This window comes from Balaenoptera borealis, assembly GCF_965194805.1.
Source record: "Balaenoptera borealis genome assembly, chromosome: 11".
In the NCBI taxonomy this organism is placed as follows: Eukaryota; Metazoa; Chordata; class Mammalia; order Artiodactyla; family Balaenopteridae; genus Balaenoptera; species Balaenoptera borealis.
In genome coordinates, this window is record NC_138868.1 from 79,969,449 (window position 1) to 79,984,605 (window position 15,157).

At 39.2% G+C, this 15,157-nt stretch overlaps 1 protein-coding gene across 1 annotated transcript in view; it reads right to left on the reverse strand.

Annotated features, from left to right (window-relative positions):
* Window positions 1-14,248, reverse strand: part of TMEM123 (transmembrane protein 123) — a 78,755-nt gene extending 64,507 nt beyond the window's left edge. Inside the window, exons 1-2 of the mRNA XM_082340055.1 lie at window positions 13,839-14,248; window positions 9,455-9,511 (exon numbers count right to left, since the gene is read on the reverse strand). Coding sequence (XP_082196181.1) covers window positions 9,455-9,511; window positions 13,839-13,938 — 157 coding nt within the window. The 5' untranslated portion in view covers window positions 13,939-14,248. The remainder of the gene's footprint in view (window positions 1-9,454; window positions 9,512-13,838) is intronic.
* Between the last annotated feature and the right edge of the window lie 909 nt (window positions 14,249-15,157).

Below are 15,157 nucleotides of genomic sequence, written 5' to 3' on the forward strand. Positions count from 1 at the left end.
TCAACATGATTAAAGCTACTAGAAATAATAATGGAAACATCTCCATATGCAAGAAAACTAGGATGTGTGTTTTTGGTAAAAGAAGGTATGAGAGATGTGTTTTTGTTGAGAGAAAAGAAAGTAATTTGTCCTAAAGTGAGGCTTGTTATTTCAGAAGGGGAAAGAGGAAAAAACACAGAACAAAATCGGAAGGGATATTAAGAAAGTTGTAGGAGGTTTGTGGAAAGAGAATCTTGGAAAAGAAGTTTTATGTGTGATCAAGCTGGATAAGATTGAACAAATTTGTTCTAAGGGTTTAAAAAAATAACCTTTAATATCAATAGTGTACTTATGTAAAACTGGAACTTAATTTTCTTTCATCTACTAAAAGAACAAAGTTTGCTTGGACTATTGATCTGCTCCTGATAAGATTCTGTGAAAGGTTTATTCTTATCTTTTAAGTAACCTGCTTAGAAAGCAAAGATTTTGTGTTTTATCAAAATTATTTCCTGTGCTTCATGTTATCTTAATCAGGTCTTTGATTACTTGGGAAAACAGAGTCTTCTCAATTTTAAAAGAACTAAGTTTTGCTCAGAACTATGTAAACTTTTTAGATAATAAAGTATTGCTTTATAATAATCTGTGATTTCATTTAGTCAAGTGTCCAAAACCTTTTGATAATTTTGACAAACTTCCCAAAAATCAAATTCTAAATAATGTCTTTTTGACCTGAAAGTAACCCTGGCCATTTCCAGAGCTCCTACAACATCTCAAAAGATTTGTTCTCTCTCTTTACAAAGAGATATTAAACTAATTAGGCTTATTTGGTATGTTAAATTACATGGAAAGCATTGTCAAATAAACTATAATAAACCTTTTTAAGTTATATTGCATGGGTGAATGTTATTAACATAAATGTTCTAGAAATTGTATAAAATTCTGATATGTCCTGGTATGATGTTATCAGTCATAATTCTAGTTAGTATCCTAAAATGTGTGTCACAAAAATAACCATACTTTAGTAGAGCAATCTTTTCATAGTGCACTCCTGGGAGATGAAGGCCTCAAACACCACACACTGCAGCCTGGAGATTTCATCTATTGGAAAAGACATCTCTAGAAAGACTCCTTTCAACCCCACTAGAAAGGCCTCTATCAGGCACTGTTAACCAACCCTTGTGTTGCCAAACTTCAAAAAAATAGACTCTTGGATTTAACACATCACATCTCAAGAAAGCATCAAACACTGACTGGACCGGTACACCAATTGGTGACCTGAAAATAAAGATTTACAGGAATTGAAGCAGATGACACCTGAAGGAGACAGCTCTTCCAAGATGACTGAACCAGGCCTGTACAGGTATACACCTTTTTCTCCCCTTCTTTCTTGAAAAGACAATTCTCTTATCTGCATTTCCCAATCTATTGCCAAAGGGGAAACCTCTCTGACTGCTGGATCTGTCACTAGATACTCCAAACTGTTCATGTTGTTGGAGATCCATCGTTTTTACCTGTAACTAATTCCTCATTAGTCCCAAATGCCACTGTCAATTATACCTACAAGCCTACAGGTGTTACCTATTTGGTTAGGCTGTTACATGCAGATGTTCCCATGCCTTGTTTCAATCTTTCTCTAACCATAACAATTGTACGACCAATTGTACGACCTTAACTCTCCCACACCCTTTTCCTTTTTAAAATACCATCTGTTTTCCTACACCCAAGGGAAATACAAGTGGGCAAACTTCTCTTTGCAAGGCTTTTAGAAAAGACTCCTTTAGGCTCGGATAGTACCTTACAGAATGTCATCCCAATTCCTCTGACCCTTGGCTTGAAAAGGTCAATCAGGAAATTCTAGCTAATGAAGAACCAGACCTTAGATGGAGTTCTCTGCTCCACCTGGTTTTATCTTTTTCTCTAGTGGATGACATTTCTCATGGGTATATGAATGTTTAGATAGATGGTGAACTGGAGGCCAATGCTTATTGGGACATTTAACTGTCAACATTTGTAACAAATCAGAAGCCTCCCATTGGTTCTCCCCATTAAACTTCCATGGCTGCCTTAAACAGGAACTTCCAGGAAGCACACATGACTCTGGGTTTGCCTCCATAGGGAGAGCCCTTCTCCCATGGGTTGGGGTAAGAACCAGGGAATGCATAATCAAAAATCTCTCCCTTACATTAGGAGAGCTAGCCAACTCCACAGCCAAGGCAGTAGCTGCCTAACAATAATCACATGACTCGTTGGCTAAGGTAGTTTTGGACAATCATATAGCCTTTGTTTGTCTACTTGTTGAACAAGGAGGCATTTGTGTAATAGCAAATACCCCCTGTCACATATGGATTAATGCCTCTGGGAAGACAGAAATTCAACTGCACAAGATCAGGGAGCAAGTGTACTGGTTACAAGGAATTTCACCTGACTCTCTCCATGGTCCTTTGATTTGTTCAGCTGGCTACCTTCGGGTCTAGGGTTATGGTTTAGAATCATCAAACAACTTGGATTTGTCCTGTTACTTTTTATTGTTTTGCATAATTATTTTTCAACTTTGTACTGGTTGCCTGTCAAATCTCTGCAGAGGTTTTGCATCAAATAGAGAAAATTCTAACTCAATACTCTGAGATGATCTCCAAATGCTATGACCTTGATAAGATATAAACTTTACATGAGAAGTGTCTGAGAGTTCTCCCTCCTACCTTTCCCTGTTACTCAAATGTAGCTTCAACAGTTTCCAACTTGTGCATTTTCCCTCCAACGTGGGATATGACAACAAGGAAAGGACCTTCCTCAAACCAAGGAACAGAATCACCAAAACCTGACTCTTGATCAGTGATGCTTCTGAGGAAAGATCTTGATCAACAGGGGGAAATGTGAAAATAAATAAAGAAACTCTTATTTAAAAATGAAGTTGAGAAGCCCTGAAGGGAGAGCTCTCATACACTACCTCTCACTGCCAGTTGCAGACCCAGCAGGAAGAAGCTTACTTTACATGCCGCAGAAGAAGGAAGAAAGATTTTCTCCTTGCCCAGCAACAGCCCAGCCCATGAGAAACCACCACATCCAGCCAATGAGAAGCTGCTATCACCCTGCACTCCTGCTCTCCTCCAACGAACTTCTGTTTGAAGCAGGCCCTCCCAACTTCCTCCCTTCCTCTATAAAAGCATGCTTCTCTCCTTTGTTCTCCAGACTTGCCTATGATTCACCATATTTTGCTTGTCCTGAATTACAATTAGTCTGCTGTTCCCAAATGAACTCATTTTGCTGGTAAAATAACTGGCTATTTAGTTTTTAAGGTTGACACACCATACACAAAAATAAATTCAAAATGGTAAAGACTTGAACAAAAGACCTGAAACCATAAAACTCCTAGAACAAAACATAGGTGGTAAGCTCCTTGACAGTGATGTTGGCATGGTAATGACTTTTTTGAATCTGACACCAAAAGCAAAAGCAACAGAAGCAAAAATAAAGAAGTGGGACTGCATCAAACTAAAAAGCTTCTGCATAGCAAAGGAAACCATCAGCAAAATGAAAAGGCAACCTATTAAATGGGAGGAAATATTTGCAAATGATATATCCAATAAGGGGTTAATGTCCAAAATATATAAAGAGCTCATACAACTCAACATCAAAAAACAATCAAATTAAAAATGGGCAGAAGATCTAAATAAACATTTTCTCAAGGAAGACATAAAGATGGCCTACAGGTACATGGAAAGATACTCTACTTCATTAATCATCAGGGAAATGCAAATCAAAACCATAATGAGATATCACATCATACCTGTTAGAATGCCTATTATCAAAAAGACGAGAAATAACTACTGTTGTGAAGGATATGGACAAAAGGGAACCCTTATGCACTGTTGGTGGCAACATAAATTGATGCAACCACTATGGAAAACAGTATGGAGATTCCTCAAAAAATTAAAAATAGAACTATCGTATGTTCAGTTACCACTTCTCAGTATTTATCTGACGTAAACAGAAACACTAACTCAAAAAGATATGCAAACCCCCATGTTCATTTCACATTACTTACAATAGCCAAGATATGAAACAATCTAAGTGTCTATTGATAGGTGAATGGATAAAGAAATTGTGGTATATATACACAATGGTCTATTATTCAGCCATATAAAAGAAGGAAATCTTGCCATTTGTGACAAATATGGATGGACTGTGAGGGCATAATGCTAAGTGAAATAAGTCAGACAGAGAAAGACAAATACTGTATAATATCGCTTATATGTGGAATTCAAAAAATAAACAAAACAAGCTCATAGATACAGAGAACAAATCAGTGGCTGCCAGAGGTTGAGGATGGGGGCATGAGAGTAAAGGGTGAACTGTGCTTTATTTTTAGTCTGTTTAAATAAATTGAATTTTTAAAAATGAAAAAAAAAGGCCAATAGGAAAAGACATCGAACAACTGAATAAAGTATTTAAAAACAAAAAACCACTCCCACAACTGCCCAATAATAATCACAAGTACATTTAGGGTAATCTATCTAGTCATTTTTTTCCAATTGAAAATTTTTCTGTAGAATTACTGTAACTAGAATAAAAGTATATTCTGACTATGTACAGCAGAAATAATAAAAAGCAAGTCCAGAGGAAACTGAGAGTATGAACTACATGGAGCATTAGGAAACCCACAACAATAAAAATCCATGACAAATACAAGAAGAGGATTTTTACACTCGTCAACATATATGTACCTAAAATAGGAGCACCCAAATACATGAAATAAATACTAACAGACATAAAGGGAGAAAGAGATGGAAATACAATAATAGTAGGAGATTTTAACACCCTACTCACATAAATGGACAGATCTTCTAGACAGAAAATCAATAAGGCAACAAAGATCCAAAGGATACAATAGAACGGTTAGACTTAATTGATATTTTCAGGACATTACATCCAAAAAAACCAGAATACACATTGTTTTCAAGTGCACATGGAACATTCTCTAGGACTGACCACATACTAGGGCACAAAACAAACCCCAACAAATTTAAGAGTATAGAAATTATTTCAAGCATCTTCTCTGAACACGACATGAAACTAGAAATCAACCACAAGAAAAGATATATGAAAAAAAAACGATTATATGGAAACTAAACAAAATGCTACTAAGAAACCAATGGGTCAACATGGAAATCAAAAAGGAAATTAAAAAATACCTTAAGAAAAGTGACAATGAAAACACAACCATACAGAATCTATGGGATGCAGCAAAAGCAGTTCTTAAGAGGGACGTTCATAGCGATACAGGCCTTCAAGAAACAAGAAAAAAAATCTCAAAAAATAACCTAACCTATCACCTAAAAGAATCAAAAAAAGGAAGAACAAACAAAACCTAAAGTCAGCAGAAGGGAGGAAATAATAAAGCTCAGAGAGGAAATAAATAAAATTGAGATAAAAAAACAATAGAAAAAAATCAATAAAATCAAGACCTAGAAAAAAAGACAGAACCCAAATAAAATAAGAAATGAAAAAGGATAAATATCAACTGATACCACAGACATGCAAAAAACCATAAGAGAATACTATGAACAATTATATGACAACAAATTTGACAAATTAGAAAAAACGGACAACTTTCTAGAAGCATACAGCCCACCACAAATGAATCAAAAAGAAATAGATAATTTGAACAGAGCGACCACTAGAAGTGAAATAGAACCTGTAATAAAAAAAGAACTCCCTACAAACAAAAGTCCAGGACCAGATGGCTTCACAGGTGAATTCTACCAAACATACATAGAAGAAATTTTACTGATACTTCTCGAACTCTTCCAAAAGACTGTTGAGGCAACACCCCCAAAGACATTCTATGAAGCCAGCATCACGCTGATACTAAAACCAGACAAAGATACCACCAAAAAAGAAAAGTACAGGCCAATATCTTTGACGAACGTAGATGCAAAAGTTCTCAACAAAATACTAGCAAACTGAATCCAACAACACATAAAAAAGATCATATACTATGACCAAGTGGGATTCATCCTAGGTTCACGAGAAAGGTTCAACACATGCAAATTTATCAATGTGATACACCATATCAACAAAAGAAAAGACAAAAACCACATGATAATCTCAATAGACACAGAAAAAGCATTTGACAAAATTCAACATTCATTCATGATAAAAACTCTACCAAAATGGGTATAGAGGGAACATATCTCAATATAATAAAAGCCATTTATGACAAACCCACAGCCAATATAATACTTAATGGTGAAAAGCTGAAAGCCCTGCTAAATTCTGGAACAAGACAAGGATGCCCACTCTCACCACTTCTATTCAAAATAGTATTAAAAGTTCTAGCCACAGCAATCAGACAAGAAAAAGAAATAAAAGATATCCAAATTGGAAGGGAAGAGGTAAAATTGTCACTATATACAGTTGACATGATACTATATATAGAAAACCCTGATGACACCACACAAAAACTATTGGAACTGATAAATAAAATCAGCAAGGTAGCAGGATACAAGATTAACATACAGAAATCACTTGCATTTCTTTACACTAACAATGAAATAGCAGAAAGGGAATGTAAAAAAAATTACTTTTTAAAATCACACCAAAAAAAAACACAAAAACTTAGAAATAAACCTGACCAAGGAGCTGAAAGACTTATATGCTGAGAACTATAAAACATTAATAAAGGAAATTAAAGATGATTCAAAGAAATGGAAAGATATCCCATGCTCTACTACCCAAAGCAATCTACAGATTTAATGCGATCCCTATCAAATTACCCATGACATTTTTCACAGAACTAGAATAAATAATCCTAAAATTTATACAGAACATAAAAGACCCAGAATTGCCAAAGCAATCCTGAGGAAAAAGAACAAAGCAGGAGGCACAACCCTCCCAGACAATACTACAAGGCGACAGTAATCAAAACAGCATGGTATTGGCACAAAAACAGACATAGGGATCAATGGAACAAAATAGAGAGCCCAGAAATAAATCCACACCCCTACAGTCAATTAATCTTCAACAAAGGAGGCAAGAATATAAAATGGGAAAAAGTCTTTTCAGCAAGTGTTGCTGGGAAAGTTGGACAGCTGCATGTAAATCAATGAAGTTAAAACACACCCTCACGCCATGCACAAAAGTAAACTCAAAATGGCTTAAAGACTTAGATATAAGACATGACACCATAAAACTCCTAGAAGAGATCATAGGCAAAACATTTCTGATATAAATCATACCAATGTTTTCTTAGGTCAGTCTCCCAAGGCAACAGAAATAAAAACAAAAACAAACAAATGGGACCAAATCAAATTTATAAGCTTTTTCACTGCAAAGGAAACCATAAAAAAATGAAAAAACAATATACAGAACGGGAGAAAATATTTGCAAAAGATGCGACCGACAAGGGCTTAATTTCCAAAATATACAAACAGCTCATAAAACCCAACAACCAAAAAGCAGACAACCCAATCGAAGACCTAAAGAGGCGTTTCTCCAAAGAAGACATACAGATGGCCAACAGCACATGCAAATCAAAACTACAATGAGGTACCACCTCACACCAGTCAGAATGGCCATCATTAAACAGTCTACAAATAACAAATGCTGGAGAGGGTGTGGAGAAAAGGGAACCCTCCTACACTGTTGGTAGGAATGTAAGTTGGTGCAGCCACTATGGAAAACAGTATGGAGGTTCCTCAGAAAACTAAAAATAGAATTACCATGTGATCCAGCAATCCCACTCCTGGGCATATATCTGGACAAAAGTATAATTCAAAAAGACACATGCATCCCTATGTTCATAGCAGCACTATTCACAATAGCCAAGACATGGAAACAACCTAAATGTCATCGACAGATGAATGGATAAAGAAGATGTGGTATATATATACAATAAAACACTACTCAGCCATAAAAAAGATTGAAATAATGCCATTTGCAGCAACATGGATGCAACTAGAGACTATCACACTAAGTTTAGTAAGTCAGAAAGAAAGTCATTTGATGTCACTTATATGTGGAATCTAAAATATGGCACAAATAAACCTATCTATGAAACAGAAGCAGACTCACGGACATACAGAACAGACTTGTGGTTGCCAAGGGGGTGGGGGCTGTGGGGAAGGGATGGACTGGGAATTTGGGGTTAGTAGATGTAAACTATTACATACAGAATGGATAAGCAACAAGGCCTTACTACATAGCACAGGGAACTATATTCAATATTCTGGAATAAACCATAATGGAAAAGAATATAAAAAAGAATGTGTATATATGTATAACTGAATCACTTTGCTGTATAGCAGGAATTCACAGAACATTGTAAATCAACTATATTTCACCATAAAAATTAATTTAAAAAAAACTCTATGACATTGCACAACAATATGAATGTACTTAATGCCACTGGGCTGTACACTTAAAAATGGTTAACATTGTGAATTTTATGTTATGTGTATTTTTCTACAATGACATAAAACAAAAAACAAACAAAAACTCCAAGAAGTAAGGGCTTGGTCCATTTTGTAATGTGTCCTTACATTAGGGCACTCAATAAATATTTGTTGAATAAAAGTAGAGAAAATGGGTCCAGTGATAGGATTTGCATGCCTTTTTCTAGTTTCTACCTCTGTCAACTCTTAATAACAAGGACAGTAAGAAGAAAAACTAAATACTGCTTACAAGAAACATGCCTTGATGGTTTACTATTTATAACATCAGCCTGGTTCCTATCTTTCCATGCTAATGAACTCAGAAAATCAAGAAAGAAATCCATTTGTCCCAAACTAAAAGCACAAGAAAAGTGCTTGAGCATCTTTTTGGGACTTTCCCGGTGGTTAAGAATCCACCTTCCAATGCAGGGAATGCGGGTTCGATCCCTGGCTGGGGAACTAAGATCCCACATGCCGTGGGGCAACCCACGTGCTGCAACTAGAGAGGAGCCTGCAAGGTGCAAAGAAGACCCAGTGCAGGCAAAAAATTAAAAAAGGGCCTCATCTATTGTTTCAATAGGGAAGCAAGAGGGTGGGTTGAAATCTAACTGATGGGTGAAATATAAGTAGGGTCTCCCTGGAGTCCACCAAGGCAAATTAAGGCTGCTGTGGCTGACCAGCTTAGCGTGACTTGTTCTACCGGCAAGATCAGCAGACTTACATATTCATAGTACATATCTATAGGCAGAGTGCAAAATGTCATACCTAAAAATGTGCTTCAGAACTCAGTAATAAATTCCAGTATGCTTTTAGTTTTAGAGTTTATTCACATCTTTGCTAAACTGAGAAAGACTATTAATCCAGTGAACTATCATTTACTGATGCCCACTAAGGGCAGCCCTTGATGGTAGGCTTTAGGGATTCATGAATGAACAAATCATGGTTAAGACAGGCCAGTGTACCAGCTTACATGTACTTGACTAGCTGATATTACTTTATGTATCCTAGACAGATAATCCGTTTCCTAACCTTTTTAAACTCACCTATTGGGTTATCATTGGAGTCTTCCACAGACATAAGATTCTTCTTACCTGGAGATCCTATAAAAACAAAGAAATATCCTGTGATGAAAGGACATTTAATATTTAACTAAGAACACTGGCAATATGTTTCTTTCTGTCTCTGGGGTGGTGGTGGTGTGGGGGAAGGGTAGATTATTCCACAGGAAGTTCTACTTTTGCCACTGTTGCTATGAAATATACCTTGAAACTGTCAGTAAATCTGGGACTGTATTATTGGATTTTTCAAGACAGAAAACATATGGCTAATGTAACACTTACATAGTACTTACTATGTGCCAGCCAATGATACAATAGTTTGCCAAAATATACCTTGAAACTGTCAGTAAATCTGGGACTGTATTATTGGATTTTTCAAGACAGAAAACATATGGCTAATGTAACACTTACATAGTACTTACTATGTGCCAGCCAATGATACAATAGTTTGCCAAAGTTCATTCACCCACATGAGGACACAGTGGTTGGTGAGGAATTTTTGCTACTGACAACTCTGCTCTTCTGAGTAGAGTGGACCATCCTGGGAGAGGCCCTTACTATTAATGGGTGCCCCTAGGTCTTGTACCACCAACATGCCTAACTTCATACAATGGAGAGAAGATGAAGTGGGTTAGGATTTTCATTTAAAATTGCAAGTCTTCTCAGTATAATTCTTTGAATTTTTAACTAGTACCTTAAATTTTGGAAAAAGTTTGGAAGAATTCTATGCCCCAGTTAAGCAACTTTTCAGAGTGGGTTATTCATCTTTGGTCTTTGTATAATGGAAGATTAACACATATACTACATGGGAGGCAAGTAAGTTTATTATTGTGTACTTTTCACAAAGATAGGTTTCCCCTACCCAAAAATCCTTCAAAGTACAAAGAAAGTAAGCAATAACAACTTTGAAGGAGCTATCTTTACTGTGCGTTTCTTCCTCTTGCTGGAATCATAATCCATTTATCACAAAAGGATATAGTGTGAAGATTAAACTTGAAAAAGATCAAGGTCAGTAGACTATACACATGTATTTAGCAGCAGGCAGCAAATAATTGCCAACATTATTAAGGGCTTACTACATGCCAGGCCTCATGGGGAGCATGTAACTTGCATTAGCTCATCTAACCCTCACAACAATTCTGTGACAGGAACACTGTCGTGCAGTGACAGAACTGAGACCCAAAGGAGGCCACCCAGCTAGTAAGTGGCAGAGTCTGGATTTGGACCAGGCTGTTTGATTCCAAAGCCTGTACTTGTGAGTGCCAAAATGGAACCATTGATTTTCTGCTATAAACCTGCTTCTGCCCCAGTGTCCCCAGTTGTTGCATTACCAGTTGTTCAACCCTAAAACCAAGAGGTCATCTTTTGATTCTTCCTTCTTCCTCACTCCACCATGCAATCTATTAGCAAATGATTTCAGTTCTACCCCCCAAAAAGATCTAGACTCTATCTACTTATCTCCATTACCACGTGCCTTCGTCTTTTGCCTAGACTGCTACGAGAGCCTCCTGTTTTTGTCTCCCTGCTGTTGTCACTCTTATGAGGGATGATTTCCTGACAACCCATTTTTTTTTTTTTTTTTTTTGCTTGAGGAAGAAGGCAGAAGCAGTGTTCTTTCTAAGCTCTTTCTAGCTTTAGGACATTTCTCCTCTTTTCAAAAAATACTTATGAAGTACCTACTATGGGCAGGCACTGTTTCTGTGTCCTAAGAGATAAAGAATGTCATGGACAATCTAAGTACAAGGAGGCTGACGATTTACCTGACAAAATGACCAAGTATTAAAATAGAATATTGCACTAAATAGAAAAAAAGAAAGTTAAGTTCATGAAGTGGCATAGGCTCATTAAAGATTAATTTCATATCCTACCTGGCTACCCATTAGGATGGCTTTTGAAGCCTGGGAATCACTTTAGAAAGTCCCTGTTATTTGGATTCCCCCTGCAGGCTAAGAACACTTTAACTAGGGTTTGCCTATGGTTTGATAGATGTAATCTAGAGAGTCGGAAATGGCCATCTCTTAGCAACCTATTTGAACTCTTGAATGCAGCATTTCTGAAGCCACCTTAATCCTTGGACCTTTCCATTTAAGGGTCAATAAAGTCCTTCCTTTCCCCTAAGGCTGTTTAAGGTAGGTTTCTGTCACTTGCCACCAAGAGTCCTGATTAATAGCCTCCCCCACCCTTATGTCTTTCACTGCACTACCACAATCTATCCTGTTTGCTGGCTTGCTAACTTGTTCATAGTATCCCTCCTCCTTCAACTGAAGATATTTATGAAACTATGCAGCAGACTGTGAAGGATATTTTAAAAGAAGAATTTCAATAATGTTTTTATCTTCTCCCACAATATTCTGGGCAATGACAGCATTGTGGATAAAAGTATTATCTACTTGAAGAGCCAACATCACCTACTGTAGCTTAGTGGCAAAATGGTTAATTGAGAGTTTGGATTCTGGCCTCTGAAATCAAACATGTATTAGTTGTTTCACTTTGAATAAATTAGGTAACTTCTAAGCCTCAGTTTCCTCATTTATAAAATGGGGATAATACTGTGAGGATCCAATGGGATGAAGTATGGACCTCAATCAGCATAGTGTGAGGAGCACAGGAAAAGTGTCTAGTAAAAATTAGCTATATAAGCTCTAGTATGACAAAAATCACTGTACTTCATAATGACACTTTATACAGATTACACACTGCATATAAAGACTAGGACAACGTTTACTTGCTCTTTTGAGACATCCTCTATAGAACCTTCCTTTACTCTAGTTTCAAGGTGACCTTATAGTCTGCAGAAATGGATTCCAGCTCACACTGGTTATACTAGTTCATGAAATCAAGGCTTTCATATAGTAGAACATTCCAAGTTTTCCAAATAGCATTAATGTCTAGTGAGACATCAAGTAACAAACAGAACAGTCAAACAGTGAGTATTAAAACAGGACAAAAAAAATCTGTTATGAGGGCAAGAAAAGCAAGCACACTCAGTTTCTCTACTCAGTAATTCTTTAGACAAACAATAAGCAGGTATACTTTCACAAAGTAACAAATAAAAAAATGGAGACCAACTCACATAAATATTGGCATAAAATTAGCAGCAAAATATACTGTTTAATTCCAGATAGTTCACTTTTACAATAAAATACCTCATAATATTGAAAATATGACAGACATGATTTTACTGATCATTCTTTCCTGAAACGATCTCAAAATTAGCTCTACAAAGTCAGTCTGTCACATGTGCAATTCGGCAAACAAAAAAATTCAGCAAAACAAACGAAAACTGTTATTGTCTAAGTCACCCAGATTATTCTAGCAAAAGCAGGTGTTGTGCCTGAACCGTCTGGTTTTGCAAACTGCTGGATAAAACTAATGTAATATACAGTGGATAGAACTTAAAACCAGGAAAAACTTGGGTCATTTAAACTAACTTATTCTAGTTTACTGACCATTAATCAGTGACCTGACTTCTATAAGAGTTGACAAAGAGAAAACAGAATTTACACAGCAAATCAGTTTTCACGACTTTACCCAAAAAGTTCCCAAAGGGCCAAGGGCCTAAAGGGACACCTCCACCTCCCCCAGAAGAGAAATGTCAAAATCATTTTGTTATGATTATACTGACGACGTCGTGGACTCCTAACAATAGTGCAGCTGTGATCTTAAGGCTGCACAGCTGATATGCGCCTCGGCCCGCCTCGGCCGGTGTTTACGGTACACAAGGGGCTGGTAGCGCCCATCCACAGAAGCACGAGCATCACCTGCGCCCGGGAGAGCTGTCCGCACTCCCCAAAAACTCCCAACCAGCTACACTAGCCCCAAAGCGTCTGGGGTCCTTAAGACTATAAATAATTGGTTTGATAATACACAATTAGGCGATGAAACACCGGAAAACGCCTAAAAGGTTCCGCAACTAACTGGTAGACATGTTTGCTCAGGAATCGGTAGACATATTTTTCAATCCATCTAATCGTTTACAAAAGCAAGGCTTAGATAATCTCTAACCTCCCAGGAAAACATTAACTTCGGGGAAAGACTGTAACAACTAAGTTGAACCCCTGCTGAAGGCCCATCCTTCGGTAACTCAACAGGTTATACGCACTCCTCCAGGCCTGCGTCCGCTGCTTGCAGAAAAACTGAGGGGAAGGACCGGACCATTTCTTAAGCAGGCGGCCTTGGGGCAGCTGGGGGACTGGCCCAAGTCTCAGTTTTCCCCCTGATGGGGCCATCAGGTCACCTCCAGGTCTGCCCCGTGCGTTTGGCCTAAGAGTTGCAGAACTTTCTGCACAACCAGATCCAACTTGGAAACTCCCGATGGGCAGCGCAACTCCTCCCGGGGCCGGGGCTGGCGATCCCCGCAGCCACTTACCCTCCGGGTCTGTGCTGTCGGCGATGATCTTCAGCAGCGCTACCCCCACCACGACCCCCAGGGCCAGCACAGCCAAGATACCTCGCGAGCCGAGTCCCATTGTTCCGAGGCAGGACGCGGAGGCCTCGTGGGTTCCCGAGGAGGTGGCGGCTGCGCTGGTTAGAGCTGTGCCTTGGCGCACCCGAGCCCGCCCTGCGTCCCCTTCCGCCGCGCACGCTTCGCCTCCCACCGCCTGCCCCCCAAAGACCAAATAGGGCGCGAGAGCCTGGCCTGGAGAGGGCGTCGCGTGCCTGCCCCGGCGGCGGGACGGGGCGGGGCTGAGGCGGCGGGGCGGGGCGGGGTCGACACGCGGGGGCGGGGTTTGCGATTCGAAGCACCCGGACCCTCCTAGCTGCTGGACCCTCCTAGCTGCTTCCCCCTCTCACGCGCGCATGCGAGTCCCGGAACGGTCGAGCAGTTTTGTTTTTTTTCGGAAAGGGCAGTTTTGTTTTTTTGGATAGAAGTGAGCACCTCTGCCTCTCCCGATACCGAGTACGCCGGGCTTTGCTGGGCCCGGAAGGAAGTCTTTGAAGAGTAGTTTTCAGGTGAGGCACGGAGGCTGCGTGCGGCTCGGAGTGAGAGGGAGAAGTCGCAGGCGAGGACAGCATAAAGGGAGGTACAGGAAAGAGGGTTTTTTTCCTCCGAGTGACCCAGCCTAAGATGGGGCGGGGGTGGGGGGCTGGACAAATTGATTCAGTGCATACGTAAAACATCCATGATCTCTATACCCCAAATAACCTCATCCTCTTCCACAGGTTCCCTGCTTCTCTGGCTAGCTAACGTGCCTAAAGAGATTATCCGAGTGGACGCGGGGGGATGGTGGCGGGGGGACTTGGAAGAATTGGTAGCTATTCATAGGCAAGAATAGCCAACAAGGCCGAGGTTGCACACGTCTAACCTAGTCCCTTCTCTCCTTGGGGTCTGCTATCCCAGTTCAGATGGATTAACCTGTTTTGAATAGTTTTTGGCTAAGTTCCTCTTCAGCCCTTGGAGCCAATTCTACTCACCTGTCTTGACTTGCAGTGCTCCTACAGATTGCATTTTGTTTTTGCTCAGAAACTCCGAAGTGACCTGTAGCAACCCGTGGCTGATGCAAGAGAACGACAAAGATTGAGTCCTGATTTGGGTGGGAAACCTTCAGTTGAAAAGGATCCAGGGCACTTAAAATCCTGGTGAATCCACCCCGCTTCCCAACACTCTAAATGTGGCAGATCTAAATGTTGTTGATTCTCTTGGTACCTGACCCAGATTTCATGACATAAGGGCCACGATATCATAGT